The following is an 18,891-nucleotide window of genomic DNA, read 5'->3' on the forward strand; positions in this document are numbered from 1 at the left end:
TGGAGGCCACGGAAGGAGAGTTGTATGGCATTGAAGCTCGTCTGGAGGTCAGTTAGCACAGTGTCCAAAGACGGGCCAGAAGTATACAGAATGGAGGGATGTAGGATGTTACTCTGTAGCTACATGTTCTCAATCTGAGTTAAATGTTTCCTCCAGGTATACTATGATCATGGCCTTGTTCTCAATCTGAATTAAACGTTTCCCCTCCAGGTATACTATGATCATGGCCTTGTTCTCAATCTGAATTAAACGTTTCCCCTCCAGGTATACTATGATCATGGCCTTGTTCTCAATCTGAATTAAATGTTTCCTCCAGGTATACTATGATCATGGCCGTCAGCTACCTCGCGGTGTGTCAGGTGAGCAGAGTCTTCATCTATAACTATGGGATCCTCTCAACAGACTTCTCTGGGTAAGTATCCATGTTGTTCCAGGATAAGACCGGTTTACTGGCAGTTCTCCAGACCACATATTGAGTGTCTCGGTGTTGGATATATTTTTACTCTGTCTTGACTCTGACATCGAGGACTCGTAATTTCTTTCCGAGACCAACGGAGTAAAAAAAACTCCTAATTATCAGCTTCCATTCAGTTGGCGCATAAAACTACTTCACCAGGTATATACACTGGTTCACGACACAGTAATATCTTATCGCCTGTTGAAACCTGGCTTCTTACTTTACTCCTTACGTTATACTGTCCTTTACTTTCGTTGAAAAATATCCTCAAACTTTGTTGCGCTTGTCAGAGTTTCCTTGATTGGCTGGTAGGGAAGAGTGTGGTAAATTGTATGAAAGATCACTATTAGTAAGGGGAGACTGGGGTAAATTGGATGAAAGATCACTATTAGTAAGGGGAGACCCGGGGTAAATTGAATGAAAGATCACTATTAGTAAGGGGAGACCGGGGTAAGTTGGATGAAAGATCACTATTAGTAAGGGGAGACCGGGGTAAATTGAATGAAAGATCTCTATTAGTAAGGGGAGACCGGGGTAAATTGTATGAAAGATCACTATTAGTAGGGGGAGACCGGGGTAAATTGTATGAAAGATCACTATTAGTAAGGAGAGACCGGGGTAAATTGTATGAAAGATCACTATTAGTAAGGGGAGATCGGGATAAATTGAATGAAAGATCACTATTAGTAAGGGGAGATCGGGATAAATTGAATGAAAGATCACTATTAGTAAGGGGAGACCGGGGTAAATTGAATGAAAGATCACTATTAGTAAGGGGAGACCGGGGTAAATTGAATGAAAGATCACTATTAGTAAGGGGAGACCGGGGTAAATTGGATGAAAGATCACTATTAGTAAGGGGAGACCGGGGTAAATTGAATGAAAGATGACTATTAGTAAGGGGAGACCGGGGTAAATTGAATGAAAGATGACTATTAGTAAGGGGAGACCGGGGTAAATTGAATGAAAGATCACTATTAGTAAGGGGAGATCGGGGTAAATTGTATGAAAGCTCACTATTAGTAAGGGGAGACCGGGGTAAATTGAATGAAAGATCTCTATTAGTAAGGGGAGATCGGGGTAAATTGTATGAAAGATCACTATTAGTAAGGGGAGACCGGGGTAAATTGAATGAAAGATCTCTATTAGTAAGGGGAGACCGGGGTAAGTTGTATGAAAGATCACTATTAGTAAGGGGAGACCGGGGTAAATTGTATGAAAGATCACTATTAGTAAGGGGAGATCGGGGTAAATTGAATGAAAGATCACTATTAGTAAGGGGAGACCGGGGTAAATTGTATGAAAGATCACTATTAGTAAGGGGAGACCGGGGTAAATTGTATGAAAGCTCACTATTAGTAAGGGGAGACCGGGGTAAGTTGGATGAAAGATCACTATTAGTAAGGGGAGACTGGGGTAAATTGTATGAAAGATCACTATTAGTAAGGGGAGATCGGGATAAATTGTATGAAAGCTCACTATTAGTAAGGAGAGACCAGGGTAAGTTGTATGAAATCTCACTATTAATAAGGGGAGACCGGGGTAAATTGTATGAAAGCTCACTATTAGTAAGGGGAGACCGGGGTAAATTGTATGAAAGCTCACTATTAGTAAGCAGAGACCGGGGTAAATTGTATGAAAGCTCACTATTAGTAAGGGGAGATCGGGGTAAATTGTATGAAAGCTCACTATTAGTAAGTAGAGACCGGGGTAAGTTGTATGAAAGCTCACTATTAATAAGGGGAGACCGGGGTAAATTGTATGAAAGATGACTATTAGTAAGGGGAGACCCGGGGTAAATTGGATGAAAGATCACTATTAATAAGGGGAGACCGGGGTAAATTGTATGAAAGCTCACTATTAGTAAGGGGAGACCGGGGTAAATTGTATGAAAGCTCACTATTAGTAAGGGGAGACCGGGGTAAATTGTATGAAAGATCACTATTAGTAAGGAGAGACCGGGGTAAATTGTATGAAAGATCACTATTAGTAAGGGGAGACCGGGGTAAATTGTATGAAAGATCACTATTAGTAAGGGGAGACCCGGGGTAAATTGTATGAAAGATCACTATTAGTAAGGAGAGACCGGGGTAAGTTGTATGAAAGATCACTATTAGTAAGGGGAGACTGGGGTAAGTTGTAACGGCCTTTGTATCTATTATAGACCTGTTTGGGTTAGTGGTCATTGTAGAGTGCTGCTCTATTTGTCCTCAACATGCTATTGTTTTCACCATACTGAATGTATAAAACAACATGTTGTTTTCACCACCATACTGAATGTATAAAACCACATGTTGTTTTCACCACCATACTGAATGTATAAAACCACATGTTGTTTTCACCACCATACTGAATGTATAAAACCACATGTTGTTTTCACCACCATACTGAATGTATAAAACCACATGTTGTTTTCACCACCATACTGAATGTATAAAACCACATGTTGTTTTCACCACCATACTGAATGTATAAAACCACATGTTGTTTTCACCACCATACTGAATGTATTAAACCACATGTTGTTTTCACCACCATACTGACTGTATAAAACCACATGTTGTTTTCACCACCATACTGAATGTATAAAACCACATGTTGTTTTCACCACCATACTGAATGTATAAAACCACATGTTGTTTTCACCACCATACTGAATGTATTAAACCACATGTTGTTTTCACCACCATACTGAATGTATTAAACCACATGTTGTTTTCACCACCATACTGAATGTATAAAACCACATGTTGTTTTCACCACCATACTGAATGTATAAAACCACATGTTGTTTTCACCACCATACTGAATGTATAAAACCACATGTTGTTTTCACCACCATACTGACTGTATAAAACCACATGTTGTTTTCACCACCATACTGAATGTATAAAACCACATGTTGTTTTCACCACCATACTGAATGTATAAAACCACATGTTGTTTTCACCACCATACTGAATGTATAAAACCACATGTTGTTTTCACCACCATACTGAATGTATTAAACCACATGTTGTTTTCACCACCATACTGAATGTATTAAACCACATGTTGTTTTCACCACCATACTGAATGTATAAAACCACATGTTGTTTTCACCACCATACTGAATGTATAAAACCACATGTTGTTTTCACCACCATACTGAATGTATAAAACCACATGTTGTTTTCACCACCATACTGAATGTATAAAACCACATGTTGTTTTCACCACCATACTGAATGTATAAAACCACATGTTGTTTTCACCACCATACTGACTGTATAAAACCACATGTTGTTTTCACCACCATACTGAATGTATAAAACCACATGTTGTTTTCACCACCATACTGACTGTATAAAACCACATGTTGTTTTCACCACCATACTGAATGTATTAAACCACATGTTGTTTACACCACCATACTGAATGTATAAAACCACATGTTGTTCTGAAATATAAACACAGAAATACTGGACATTTTCAACTCTTATAATGGGGGCGATTTGACTAAATCACTACCATGGTCTTGAAATGGACTCTCATTGTTCTGGTCTTGACTTAGTCCCGGACCCCTAGTCCCCCCCCTCCCGGTCTCGGTCTTGACTCGGTCTCGATTGGCTCCGTCTTTGATCTTGAACACAACACTGATTATGGAATTATGTAACGATGAGAGATATTTCTGTGACCTGAATTCTGAAATAGTTTGTGTGTATTGAGGTTTTCATGGAATGTGTTTTTACATGGTACAGAATACAGATAAGGGTCTGCATTAGAGCTTCCTCAGTCTATACTGAATCAGCTGACTCACTGCTTCTATCTGCACAGTGACAACAGCACTATCCTTCTTTAACCTCTGTTTTTCTATATTTGTATGTCTTACTAGATTAATTTCTTTGTTTCCACCTCTCTCTTGCACACTTTCTCTTTCTCTCTCTCTCTCTCGCCTTCATGTTGAATCTGCCACTCCCCTCTGGTTAGTTTCTGTCTGTTATCTGCAGGTTTTCTTGGTTCTTGCAGAGATTGTGAAGCGCTGCCCTAAACAAATAATACAGCTGATAAAACAGTTTAACTGTTTAACTGTACCTGCCGCTGCCATGCTTGCTATACTATTGCTATTCTTTGCCAATGCTAATGCTAATTATGCTATTATATGCTATGCTAATTATGCTTTTCCTAACCCTAATCAATGCTAACCTTCGCTAACAAACTGTGCTTTCTCTGCAGACTGCAGGCAGGCAGAATGGTGAATGAGCTGAATCACACTGTACTGCTGTTGACTGGATAGACAGCACCATCACTGGGATCTGATGCTCCATTCACGTCCGTTGCTCTGCTTTTTCTCAGTCCATCTGGCTACTATCAGCCCTGTTTCTCTCTGTGCCTGCTCACAGTATAACCTCCAATCTCATACACTTTGAAATACAGTGTTAACACATTGTGATATTCTATTGTGATGTCATGTAAAACACCTGGTTGTTTTAGATGGGTTCTAGAATCAATCAGCACAGTAGTGATGTCATGTAAAACATCTGGTTGTTTTAGATGGGTTCTAGAATCAATCAGCACAGTAGTGATGTCATGTAAAACATCTGGTTGTTTTAGATGGGTTCTAGAATCAATCAGCACAGTAGTGATGTCATGTAAAACATCTGGATGTTTTAGATGGGTTCTAGAATCAATCAGCACAGTAGTGATGTCATGTAAAACATCTGGTTGTTTTAGATGGGTTCTAGAATCAATCAGCACAGTAGTGATGTCATGTAAAACATCTGGTTGTTTTAGATGGGTTCTAGAATCAATCAGCACAGTAGTGATGTCATGTAAAACACCTGGTTGTTTTAGATGGGTTCTAGAATCAATTTCTGGCTCCCGAGTGGCGCAGCGGTCTAAGGCACTTGCATCACAGTGCTAGAGGCGTCACTACAGACCCTGGTTCGATCCCGGTCATCCTGGTTAGGGTTTGGCCTGTGTAGGCCGTCATTTGTAAATAATAATCTGTTCTTAACTGACTCGCCTAGTTAAATATATATATTTTAAGATCAGCATGGTAGAGTTGTTATGTAGGTTAATTGTCGTTCCCTAATAGTGTGTCACATTCTCTGATGCCAACGTTCTTGACCTGACAATGCCAATCAGTGTCTGTTGAATACGGCTCACGTCCATTGTATGGTTGTGTTACATGCACACACACACACACTCTCTGTAAGTGCATGCCATGCTCTCACACAGAGCGTGTGTGTGTTCCTGCATGTCACACCAACAAAGAGGTTATTCTATGTGAACGTCTGAATGAAAAGCACCAAAGAATGAGTGATAATTTATTCCTCATGTACAGTTAGCCTTTATGAAATGCCGTGTCACATTCCATTTCTGTCAGTGAGCGTTTTTAACTTTATAAACTAAATATTGTGTTTCCTCCCTTCAGGCCGTTGATGATAATTACCCAGAAAACCACTATGTTAGCTTTCCAAATGCATGATGGTAAGGAATGTCCAGGGGATCGTAAGGGAACCTCTTCTTCTTTTTCTTACCACACCCTATGGTTTGTCTTTGTTCTTTTGATGTTTGGGTTGAAAAAACGATATCTCTCTTATGCTTACGTCTCCACGGTTTCCAGGTATGTGTAAAAAGCGGGAGGACCTCACGTCTGCTCAGAGGCTCCATGCTGTAGAGTATGTATTCATTACGGTATATACATTTAACTTCCATATACATTCATGCCTTGCAGTGCGTTGGCTCAGTGTTGATGACAGGAAAATAGGTTATGTAGACTTCTGAAATCCACAGCATGACATGAAATCTACCGTCCACATCTGCCGCCCACATCTACCGTCCACATCTGCCGCCCACATCTACCGTACACATCTACCGTCCACATCTACCGTCCACATCTACCGTACACATCTGCCGCCCACATCTGCCGCCCACATCTGCCGTCCACATCTGCCGTCCACATCTACCGTCCACATCTGTCGTACACATCTGCCGTACACATCTACCGTACACATCTACCGTCCACATCTGTCGTACACATCTGCCGTCCACATCTACCGTACACATCTGCCGTCCACATCTACCGTCCACATCTGTCGTACACATCTGCCGTACACATCTACCGTACACATCTACCGTACACATCTGCCACCCACATCTACCGTCCACATCTACCGTCCACATCTGCCGTCCACATCTGCCGTCCACATCTACCGTCCACATCTGCCGCCCACATCTGCCGCCCACATCTGCCGTACACATCTGCCGTACACATCTGCCGTACACATCTGCCGTACACATCTACCGTACACATCTACCGTACACATCTACCGTACACATCTGCCGTACACATCTACCGTCCACATCTACCGTACACATCTGCCGTACACATCCACCGTCCACATCTACCGTACACATCTACCGTGCACATCTACCGTGCACATCTACCGCCCACATCTGCCGCCCACATCTGCCGTCCACATCTACCGCACACGTCTACCGTCCACATCTACCGTACACATCTACCGTGCACATCTACCGTACACATCTGCCGTCCACATCTGCCGTCCACATCTACCGTCCACATCTACCGCACACGTCTACCGTCCACATCTACCGTCCACATCTACCGTACACATCTATCGTCCACATCTACCGTCCACAAATTACATTGATATTAACTACTTGTCTGTGCAAGTCTTCTCACTCAAAGTAGATAGATAGCCTAGAATGACATTGATGTTGTCAGGAGAAAACAATACATTTTTTTCAATGATGGCCTAGGAACAGTGGGTTAACTGCCTTCTTCAGGGGCAGAAGGACATATTTTTACCTTGTCAGCTCGGGGATTCAATCTAGCAACCTTTCGGTTACTGGCCCATCACTCTAACCACTAGGCTACCTGCCGCAAAGGATGATCAATCAATGTCCCTTCTCTTTCCTATCCTCTACATTCAGCTCCAATACATCATTGATAGAATGCTCTCTTCTCTCTCTCTGTCTCTCTGTCTCTGTCTCTGTCTCTCTCTCTCTCTCTCTGTCTCTCTGTCTCTCTGTCTCTCTCTCTCTCTGTCTCTTTCTCTCTGTCTCTCTCAGATTACAGTCTCCAATGTCTCTTTCTTCCTCTCTTCTACCTCCAGCTCCAAGCCGTCTCTGATAGAATACCTGAGCTACAACCTGAACTTCCTCAGTATCCTGGTGGGACCCTGCAGTCACTATAAAGACTACATAGACTTTATAGAGGGGAGACACGTTCAGAGGAGGCTGAGGAGGCTGTCAGCGTCCAACACTGGACAGAATGGATATGATAAAGTCCCAGAGCCCTCACCTATGGTAAGACTGGGTACAAGTAGAGTCATGTTAGTCCCAGAGCCCTCACCTATGGTAAGACTGGGTACAAGTAGAGTCATGTTAGTCCCAGAGCCCTCACCTATGGTAAGGATGGGTACAAGTAGAGTCATGTTAGAACCAGAGCCCTCACCTATGGTAAGACTGGGTACAAGTAGAGTCATGTTAGTCCCAGAGCCCTCACTTATGGTAAGGATGGGTACAAGTAGAGTCATGTTAGAACCAGAGCCCTCACCTATGGTAAGACTGGGTACAAGTAGAGTCATGTTAGTCCCAGAGCCCTCACTTATGGTAAGGATGGGTACAAGTAGAGTCATGTTAGAACCAGAGCCCTCACCTATGGTAAGACTGGGTACAAGTAGAGTCATGTTAGTCCCAGAGCCCTCAGCTATGGTAAGACTGGGTACAAGTGGAGTCATGTTAGAACCAGAGCCCTCACCTATGGTAAGACTGGGTACAAGTACAGTCATGTTAGTCCCAGAGCCCTCACCTATGGTAAGACTGGGTACAAGTAGAGTCATGTTAGTCCCAGAGCCCTCACCTATGGTAAGACTGGGTACAAGTAGAGTCATGTTAGTCCCAGAGCCCTCACCTATGGTAAGACTGGGTACAAGTACAGTCATGTTAGTCCCAGAGCCCTCACCTATGGTAAGACTGGGTACAAGTACAGTCATGTTAGTCCCAGAGCCCTCACCTATGGTAAAACTGGGTACAAGTAGAGTCATGTTAATCCCAGAGCCCTCACCTATGGTAAGACTGGGTACAAGTAGAGTCATGTTAGTCCCAGAGCCCTCTCCTATGGTAAGACTGGGTACAAGTAGAGTCGTGTAAATCCCAGAGCCCTCACCTATGGTAAAACTGGGTACAAGTAGAGTCATGTTAGTCCCAGAGCCCTCACCTATGGTAAGACTGGGTACAAGTAGAGTCATGTTAGTCCCAGAGCCCTCAGCTATGGTAAGACTGGGTACAAGTAGAGTCATGTTAGTCCCAGAGCCCTCAGCTATGGTAAGAATGGGTACAAGTGGAGTCATGTTAGTCCCAGAGCCCTCAGCTATGGTAAGAATGGGTACAAGTGGAGTCATGTTAGTCCCAGAGCCCTCAGCTATGGTAAGACTGGGTACAAGTGGAGTCATGTTAGTCCCAGAGCCCTCACTTATGGTAAGGATGGGTACAAGTAGAGTCATGTTAGTCCCAGAGCCCTCAGCTATGGTAAGACTGGGTACAAGTAGAGTCATGTTAGTCCCAGAGCCCTCAGCTATGGTAAGACTGGGTACAAGTGGAGTCATGTTAGTCCCAGAGCCCTCACCTATGGTAAAACTGGGTACAAGTACAGTCATGTTAGTCCCAGAGCCCTCACTTATGGTAAGACTGGGTACAAGTGGAGTCATGTTAGTCCCAGAGCCCTCACCTATGGTAAGAATGGGTACAAGTAGAGTCATGTTAGTCCCAGAGCCCTCACTTATGGTAAGACTGGGTACAAGTGGAGTCATGTTAGTCCCAGAGCCCTCACCTATGGTAAGACTGGGTACAAGTAGAGTCATGTTAGTCCCAGAGCCCTCAGCTATGGTAAGACTGGGTACAAGTGGAGTCATGTAAAGAAGTACCTTCTTTCAGAAACTCTATTGCCATTAAGTTTCTCTTATAGGTGTATAATAACAATGTAATTACACTACTAACAACATAGCAGCATATTATCAGGTGTTTATTGCAAAATAAGATGTGTTTTAAATGACGTACCTGGCTCAATGAAGGCTATTAAAAAGTCGTTTCCCTGATGGCCATGAACGATCTGACTCTCTCCCTCTGGTTTTCAGGCTGCTGTCACACGTAAACTGCTGATCTGTGCTGTGTGCATGGTTTTGTTCCTGACCCTCACCAAAGCGTTCCCCGTCACATATAACGTTGACAGCCATTTCGTCAACGAGGCACCTTTCCTAACCAGACTGACGTATGCCTTCTTGTCTATACAAGCTGCTAGACCCAAGTTCTACTTCGCATGGACTTTAGGTGAGGCTTTACCTACTCAGTGTAGTGTTGGCTATTGGAAAGTTCATTCATTCATATTGGGGAAAGTTCATTCATTACTACTGGGGAAAGTTCATTCATTACTACTGGGGAAAGTTCATTCATTACTACTGGGGAAAGTTCATTCATTACTACTGGGGAAAGTTCATTCATTCATATATTGGGGAAAGTTCATTCATTCATATTGGGGAAAGTTCATTCATTCATATTGGGGAAAGTTCATTCATTCATATTGGGGAAAGTTCATTCATTCATTCATATTGGGGAAAGGTCATTCATTCATTCATATTGGGGAAAGTTCATTCATTCATTCTTCCATTCATGGGTTTGTTTGTCCCAACAGCTGATGCCATCAACAACGCAGCAGGTTATGGTTTTAAAGGTGTGGATGAAGCTGGACAGGTATCCTGGGACCTCATCTCCAACATCAGCATCTGGGGGATTGAGGTACGTTTGGAAACCACAAAAAAACACTTTTTTTTTTACTTTTAGCTTTGCAGAATTATTGAAAATGACTGAAGTTTAATATTGAACTCTCTTTTTGCAGACAGCAACTAGTTTCAAGAAGTTCATAGATCACTGGAATATTCAGACTGTTGTGTGGCTCAAAACGTAAGTATTAATTCTTCCAAGATATTCTACCAAGATAATGTCCACATATGCATAACATTAGTACAAAACCAATTTTCTGTACATTCATGAATGTTTATTTTATTCTGTTAACTGCATAACAATATATCTGACCCAGGTCTGGATATAACTCCTCTCTCTTCAGTGTGTGTTACGCTCCCCGCTACCCCACAGCCCTGACCTTCATCCTGTCTCCTCTCTCTTCAGTGTGTTACGCTCCCCGTTACCCCACAGCCCTGACCTTCATCCTGTCTCCTCTCTCTTCAGTGTGTGTTACGCTCCCCGTTACCCCACAGCCCTGACCTTCATCCTGTCTCCTCTCTCTTCAGTGTGTTACGCTCCCCGTTACCCCACAGCCCTGACCTTCATCCTGTCTCCTCTCTCTTCAGTGTGTGTTACGCTCCCCGTTACCCCACAGCCCTGACCTTCATCCTGTCTCCTCTCTCTTCAGTGTGTTACGCTCCCCGTTACCCCACAGCCCTGACCTTCATCCTGTCTCCTCTCTCTTCAGTGTGTTACGCTCCCCGTTACCCCACAGCCCTGACCTTCATCCTGTCTCCTCTCTCTTCAGTGTGTTACGCTCCCCGTTACCCCACAGCCCTGACCTTCATCCTGTCTCCTCTCTCTTCAGTGTGTGTTACGCTCCCCGTTACCCCACAGCCCTGACCTTCATCCTGTCTCCTCTCTCTTCAGTGTGTTACGCTCCCCGTTACCCCACAGCCCTGACCTTCATCCTGTCTCCTCTCTCTTCAGTGTGTGTTACGCTCCCCGTTACCCCACAGCCCTGACCTTCATCCTGTCTCCTCTCTCTTCAGTGTGTGTTACGCTCCCCGTTACCCCACAGCCCTGACCTTCATCCTGTCTCCTCTCTCTTCAGTGTGTGTTACGACCGTGCTCCCCGTTACCCCACAGCCCTGACCTTCATCCTGTCTCCTCTCTCTTCAGTGTGTTACGCTCCCCGTTACCCCACAGCCCTGACCTTCATCCTGTCTCCTCTCTCTTCAGTGTGTGTTACGCTCCCCGTTACCCCACAGCCCTGACCTTCATCCTGTCTCCTCTCTCTTCAGTGTGTTACGCTCCCCGTTACCCCACAGCCCTGACCTTCATCCTGTCTCCTCTCTCTTCAGTGTGTGTTACGCTCCCCGTTACCCCACAGCCCTGACCTTCATCCTGTCTCCTCTCTCTTCAGTGTGTGTTACGACCGTGCTCCCCGTTACCCCACAGCCCTGACCTTCATCCTGTCTCCTCTCTCTTCAGTGTGTGTTACGACCGTGCTCCCCGTTACCCCACAGCCCTGACCTTCATCCTGTCTCCTCTCTCTTCAGTGTGTGTTACGCTCCCCGTTACCCCACAGCCCTGACCTTCATCCTGTCTCCTCTCTCTTCAGTGTGTGTTACGACCGTGCTCCCCGTTACACCACAGCCCTGACCTTCATCCTGTCTCCTCTCTCTTCAGTGTGTGTTACGACCGTGCTCCCCGTTACCCCACAGCCCTGACCTTCATCCTGTCAGCTCTATGGCATGGAGTTTACCCCGGATACTACTTCACCTTTATTACTGCTATACCCATCACACTGGCAGCGAGAGCTGTGAGTACCATTACTACTGCTATACCCATCACACTGGCAGTGCTGTGAGTACTATTATTACTGCTGTACCCATCACACTGGCAGTGCTGTGAGTACCATTATTACTGCTGTACCCATCACACTGGCAGTGCTGTGAGTACCATTATTACTGCTGTACCCATCACACTGGCAGTGAGAGCTGTGAGTACCATTATTACTGCTATACCCATCACACTGGCAGTGCTGTGAGTACCATTATTACTGCTGTACCCATCACACTGGCAGTGCTGTGAGTACCATTATTACTGCTGTACCCATCACACTGGCAGTGAGAGCTGTGAGTACCATTATTACTGCTGTACCCATCACACTGGCAGTGAGAGCTGTGAGTACCATTATTACTGCTGTACCCATCACACTGGCAGTGCTGTGAGTACCATTATTACTGCTGTACCCATCACACTGGCAGTGCTGTGAGTACCATTATTACTGCTGTACCCATCACACTGGCAGTGAGAGCTGTGAGTACCATTATTACTGCTGTACCCATCACACTGGCAGTGAGAGCTGTGAGTACCATTATTACTGCTGTACCCATCACACTGGCAGTGAGAGCTGTGAGTACCATTATTACTGCTGTACCCATCACACTGGCAATGCTGTGAGTACCATTATTACTGCTGTACCCATCACACTGGCAGTGCTGTGAGTACCATTATTACTGCTGTACCCATCACACTGGCAGTGCTGTGAGTACCATTATTACTGCTGTACCCATCACACTGGCAGTGCTGTGAGTACCATTATTACTGCTGTACCCATCACACTGACAGACAGTGCTGTGAGTACCATTATTACTGCTGTACCCATCACACTGACAGACAGTGCTGTGAGTACCATTATTACTGCTGTACCCATCACACTGGCAGTGCTGTGAGTATCATTATTACTGCTGTACCCATCACACTGACAGACAGTGCTGTGAGTATCATTATTACTGCTGTACCCATCACACTGACAGACAGTGCTGTGAGTACCATTATTACTGCTGTACCCATCACACCGGCAGTGCTGTGAGTACCATTATTACTGCTGTACCCATCACACTGGCAGTGCTGTGAGTACCATTATTACTGCTGTACCCATCACACTGGCAGAGCTGTGAGTACCATTATTACTGCTGTACCCATCACACTGGCAGAGAGAGCTGTGAGTACCATTATTACTGCTGTACCCATCACACTGACAGAGAGAGCTGTGAGTACCATTATTACTGCTGTACCCATCACACTGGCAGTGCTGTGAGTACCATTATTACTGCTGTACCCATCACACTGGCAGAGCTGTGAGTACCATTATTACTGCTGTACCCATCACACTGACAGATAGAGCTGTGAGTACCATTATTACTACTGTACCATCACACTGGCAGATAGAGCTGTGAGTACCATTATTACTGCTGTACCCATCACACTGGCAGATAGAGCTGTGAGTCTCTGTTCTTGTCTGTCTCTCGCTCTCTTTCTCTCACTGTCTTTCTCTCGCTGTCTTCCTCACTCACTCTCTCACTTACACACACAGTACTCACCTCATGTGTCTCATCATCTCAGCCTCACCCAGGGCCGTACGTCACCGTGTTCTCTCTCCTGTCTCCCACACCGCAGGTCCGTAAGAACGTCCGTCAGTATTTCCTGTCCTCTTATCCTGTGAAGCTTGTCTATGACGTAGTGACCTGGGCCGCTACTCAGCTGTGTATCTGCTACACCGTCATGCCCTTCCTACTGCTGGCAGTAGAACCTACCATGCAGTATTACAGGTGAACATTCATTTAGGTTATTTTCCTACAGGTCAAATGTCTCTTTTAACGATGATGGTCGTATGTAGCCTGGTCCCTGATCTGGATGTGCTATCATGTCAACTTCTTGGCATGACAAGGAGTGTAATGTTAGCACAAACAGACTGGTACCCAGGCTAGGTCATATGTGTACAATTTATTAGCTTAGTGTTCTATTATCTTAATAAGCCTGGACACAATGTTCCTCAGTTGTCTTTATGGAGGACAAGTGTGTCATCTCTACCGTCAGTTGTCTTTATGGAGGACAAGTGTGTCATCTCTACCGTCAGTTGTCTTTATGGAGGACAAGTGTGTCATCTCTACCGTCAGTTGTTTTTATGGAGGACAAGTGTGTCATCTCTACCGTCAGTTGTCTTTATGGAGGACAAGTGTGTCATCTCTACCGTCAGTTGTCTTTATGGAGGACAAGTGTGTCATCTCTACCGTCAGTTGTCTTTATGGAGGACAAGTGTGTCATCTCTACCGTCAGTTGTCTTTATGGAGGACAAGTGTGTCATCTCTACCGTCAGTTGTCTTTATGGAGGACAAGTGTGTCATCTCTACCGTCAGTTGTCTTTATGGAGGACAAGTGTGTCATCTCTACCGTCAGTTGTCTTTATGGAGGACAAGTGTGTCATCTCTACCGTCAGTTGTCTTTATGGAGGACAAGTGTGTCATCTCTACCGTCAGTTGTCTTTATGGAGGACAAGTGTGTCATCTCTACCGTCAGTTGTCTTTATGGAGGACAAGTGTGTCATCTCTACCGTCAGTTGTCTTTATGGAGGACAAGTGTGTCATCTCTACCGTCAGTTGTCTTTATGGAGGACAAGTGTGTCATCTCTACCGTCAGTTGTCTTTATGGAGGACAAGTGTGTCATCTCTACCGTCAGTTGTCTTTATGGAGGACAAGTGTGTCATCTCTACAGTCAGTTGTCTTTATGGAGGACAAGTGTGTCATCTCTACCGTCAGTTGTCTTTATGGAGGACAAGTGTGTCATCTCTACCGTCAGTTGTCTTTATGGAGGACAAGTGTGTCATCTCTACCGTCAGTTGTCTTTATGGAGGACAAGTGTGTCATCTCTACCGTCAGTTGTCTTTATGGAGGACAAGTGTGTCATCTCTATCGTCAGTTGTCTTTATGGAGGACAAGTGGGTCATCTCTACCGTCAGTTGTCTTTATGGAGGACAAGTGGGTCATCTCTACCGTCAGTTGTCTTTATGGAGGACAAGTGTGTCATCTCTACCGTCAGTTGTCTTTATGGAGGACAAGTGTGTCATCTCTACCGTCAGTTGTCTTTATGGAGGACAAGTGTGTCATCTCTACCGTCAGTTGTCTTTATGGAGGACAAGTGTGTCATCTCTACTGCCAGTTGTCTTTATGGAGGACAAGTGGGTCATCTCTACCGTCAGTTGTCTTTATGGAGGACAAGTGTGTCATCTCTACCGTCAGTTGTCTTTATGGAGGACAAGTGTGTCATCTCTACCGTCAGTTGTCTTTATGGAGGACAAGTGTGTCATCTCTACCGTCAGTTGTCTTTATGGAGGACAAGTGTGTCATCTCTACCGTCAGTTGTCTTTATGGAGGACAAGTGTGTCATCTCTACCGTCAGTTGTCTTTATGGAGGACAAGTGTGTCATCTCTACCGTCAGTTGTCTTTATGGAGGACAAGTGTGTCATCTCTACCGTCAGTTGTCTTTATGGAGGACAAGTGTGTCATCTCTACCGTCAGTTGTCTTTATGGAGGACAAGTGTGTCATCTCTACCGTCAGTTGTCTTTATGGAGGACAAGTGTGTCATCTCTACCGTCAGTTGTCTTTATGGAGGACAAGTGTGTCATCTCTACCGTCAGTTGTCTTTATGGAGGACAAGTGTGTCATCTCTACCGTCAGTTGTCTTTATGGAGGACAAGTGTGTCATCTCTACCGTCAGTTGTCTTTATGGAGGACAAGTGTGTCATCTCTACCGTCAGTTGTCTTTATGGAGGACAAGTGTGTCATCTCTACCGTCAGTTGTCTTTATGGAGGACAAGTGTGTCATCTCTACCGTCAGTTGTCTTTATGGAGGACAAGTGTGTCATCTCTACCGTCAGTTGTCTTTATGGAGGACAAGTGTGTCATCTCTACCGTCAGTTGTCTTTATGGAGTACAAGTGTGTCATCTCTACCGTCAGTTGTCTTTATGGAGGACAAGTGTGTCATCTCTACCGTCAGTTGTCTTTATGGAGGACAAGTGTGTCATCTCTACCGTCAGTTGTCTTTATGGAGGACAAGTGTGTCATCTCTACCGTCAGTTGTCTTTATGGAGGACAAGTGTGTCATCTCTACCGTCAGTTGTCTTTATGGAGGACAAGTGTGTCATCTCTACCGTCAGTTGTCTTTATGGAGGACAAGTGTGTCATCTCTACCGTCAGTTGTCTTTATGGAGGACAAGTGTGTCATCTCTACCGTCAGTTGTCTTTATGGAGGACAAGTGTGTCATCTCTACCGTCAGTTGTCTTTATGGAGGACAAGTGTGTCATCTCTACCGTCAGTTGTCTTTATGGAGGACAAGTGTGTCATCTCTACCGTCAGTTGTCTTTATGGAGGACAAGTGTGTCATCTCTACCGTCAGTTGTCTTTATGGAGGACAAGTGTGTCATCTCTACCGTCAGTTGTCTTTTATGGAGGACAAGTGTGTCATCTCTACCGTCAGTTGTCTTTATGGAGGACAAGTGTGTCATCTCTACCGTCAGTTGTCTTTATGGAGGACAAGTGTGTCATCTCTACCGTCAGTTGTCTTTATGGAGGACAAGTGTGTCATCTCTACCGTCAGTTGTCTTTATGGAGGACAAGTGTGTCATCTCTACCGTCAGTTGTCTTTATGGAGGACAAGTGTGTCATCTCTACCGTCAGTTGTCTTTATGGAGGACAAGTGTGTCATCTCTACCGTCAGTTGTCTTTATGGAGTACAAGTGTGTCATCTCTACAGTCAGTTGTCTTTATGGAGGACAAGTGTGTCATCTCTACCGTCAGTTGTCTTTATGGAGGACAAGTGTGTCATCTCTACCGTCAGTTGTCTTTATGGAGGACAAGTGTGTCATCTCTACCGTCAGTTGTCTTTATGGAGGACAAGTGTGTCATCTCTACCGTCAGTTGTCTTTATGGAGGACAAGTGTGTCATCTCTACCGTCAGTTGTCTTTATGGAGGACAAGTGTGTCATCTCTACCGTCAGTTGTCTTTATGGAGTACAAGTGTGTCATCTCTACAGTCAGTTGTCTTTATGGAGGACAAGTGTGTCATCTCTACCGTCAGTTGTCTTTATGGAGGACAAGTGTGTCATCTCTACCGTCAGTTGTCTTTATGGAGGACAAGTGTGTCATCTCTACCGTCAGTTGTCTTTATGGAGGACAAGTGTGTCATCTCTACCGTCAGTTGTCTTTATGGAGGACAAGTGTGTCATCTCTATCGTCAGTTGTCTTTATGGAGGACAAGTGTGTCATCTCTACCGTCAGTTGTCTTTATGGAGGACAAGTGGGTCATCTCTACCGTCAGTTGTCTTTATGGAGGACAAGTGTGTCATCTCTACCGTCAGTTGTCTTTATGGAGGACAAGTGTGTCATCTCTACCGTCAGTTGTCTTTATGGAGGACAAGTGTGTCATCTCTACCGTCAGTTGTCTTTATGGAGGACAAGTGGGTCATCTCTACTGCCAGTTGTCTTTATGGAGGACAAGTGGGTCATCTCTACCGTCAGTTGTCTTTATGGAGGACAAGTGTGTCATCTCTACCGTCAGTTGTCTTTATGGAGGACAAGTGTGTCATCTCTACCGTCAGTTGTCTTTATGGAGGACAAGTGTGTCATCTCTACCGTCAGTTGTCTTTATGGAGGACAAGTGTGTCATCTCTACCGTCAGTTGTCTTTATGGAGGACAAGTGTGTCATCTCTACCGTCAGTTGTCTTTATGGAGGACAAGTGTGTCATCTCTACCGTCAGTTGTCTTTATGGAGGACAAGTGTGTCATCTCTACCGTCAGTTGTCTTTATGGAGGACAAGTGTGTCATCTCTACCGTCAGTTGTCTTTATGGAGGACAAGTGTGTCATCTCTACCGTCAGTTGTCTTTATGGAGGACAAGTGTGTCATCTCTACCGTCAGTTGTCTTTATGGAGGACAAGTGTGTCATCTCTACCGTCAGTTGTCTTTATGGAGGACAAGTGTGTCATCTCTACCGTCAGTTGTCTTTATGGAGGACAAGTGTCATCTCTACCGTCAGTTGTCTTTATGGAGGACAAGTGTGTCATCTCTATCGTCAGTTGTCTTTATGGAGGACAAGTGTGTCATCTCTACCGTCAGTTGTCTTTATGGAGGACAAGTGTGTCATCTCTACCGTCAGTTGTCTTTATGGAGGACAAGTGTGTCATCTCTACAGTCAGTTGTCTTTATGGAGGACAAGTGTGTCATCTCTATCGTCAGTTGTCTTTATGGAGGACAAGTGTGTCATCTCTACCGTCAGTTGTCTTTATGGAGGACAAGTGTGTCATCTCTACAGTCAGTTGTCTTTATGGAGGACAAGTGTGTCATCTCTACCGTCAGTTGTCTTTATGGAGGACAAGTGTGTCATCTCTACCGTCAGTTGTCTTTATGGAGGACAAGTGTGTCATCTCTACCTTTTCTCTTATTCTGTCCGTCTTTGTTGTTTTTGTTTCTGTAGCATTTCATCTCATCTTCTTTCCCCCCTGTAGGTCAATGTACTTCCACATTCACATCATCAGTATTCTGACTGTGATTGTACTGAGCCAGAGCCACAAACCAGGAGGCAGCAGTAGCAGCAACAACGGCACCAAGCCTGGACCGTACGATCCTCATCCCCAGGCCCAGCCTCAGCTCCAGCCCTCCAACAACAACGTGAAAAGAAAGTGAAGTGTCCCTCTGTGTGTGGAGGCAGCCAGAGACCTGAATGGGCCCACTGGGTCAGACAAAGACGTCTCTGTGTGTCCACAACAAAGAGAGAGCTCAGCGGGGTGTAGAGGGGCTCAGAGGGGCTCTGAGGGGCTGAGGGACTGTGCCTGC

At 44.8% G+C, this 18,891-nt stretch overlaps 1 protein-coding gene across 1 annotated transcript in view; it reads left to right on the forward strand.

The window, feature by feature from the left end:
* LOC120047349 (lysophospholipid acyltransferase 1-like) overlaps positions 1–18,741 on the forward strand; it is a gene marked incomplete at its 5' end in the record, with an annotated part of 24,054 nt that extends 5,313 nt beyond the window's left edge. The window contains 10 exons of the mRNA XM_038992873.1: positions 317–412; positions 5,874–5,929; positions 6,066–6,120; positions 7,582–7,774; positions 9,604–9,796; positions 10,158–10,261; positions 10,362–10,426; positions 11,900–12,032; positions 13,676–13,827; positions 18,564–18,741. Coding sequence (XP_038848801.1) covers positions 317–412; positions 5,874–5,929; positions 6,066–6,120; positions 7,582–7,774; positions 9,604–9,796; positions 10,158–10,261; positions 10,362–10,426; positions 11,900–12,032; positions 13,676–13,827; positions 18,564–18,741 — 1,225 coding nt within the window. The remainder of the gene's footprint in view (positions 1–316; positions 413–5,873; positions 5,930–6,065; positions 6,121–7,581; positions 7,775–9,603; positions 9,797–10,157; positions 10,262–10,361; positions 10,427–11,899; positions 12,033–13,675; positions 13,828–18,563) is intronic.
* Positions 18,742–18,891: the final 150 nt, after the last annotated feature.

Source organism: Salvelinus namaycush, chromosome 5 (assembly GCF_016432855.1).
Source record: "Salvelinus namaycush isolate Seneca chromosome 5, SaNama_1.0, whole genome shotgun sequence".
Lineage (NCBI taxonomy): Eukaryota > Metazoa > Chordata > Actinopteri > Salmoniformes > Salmonidae > Salvelinus > Salvelinus namaycush.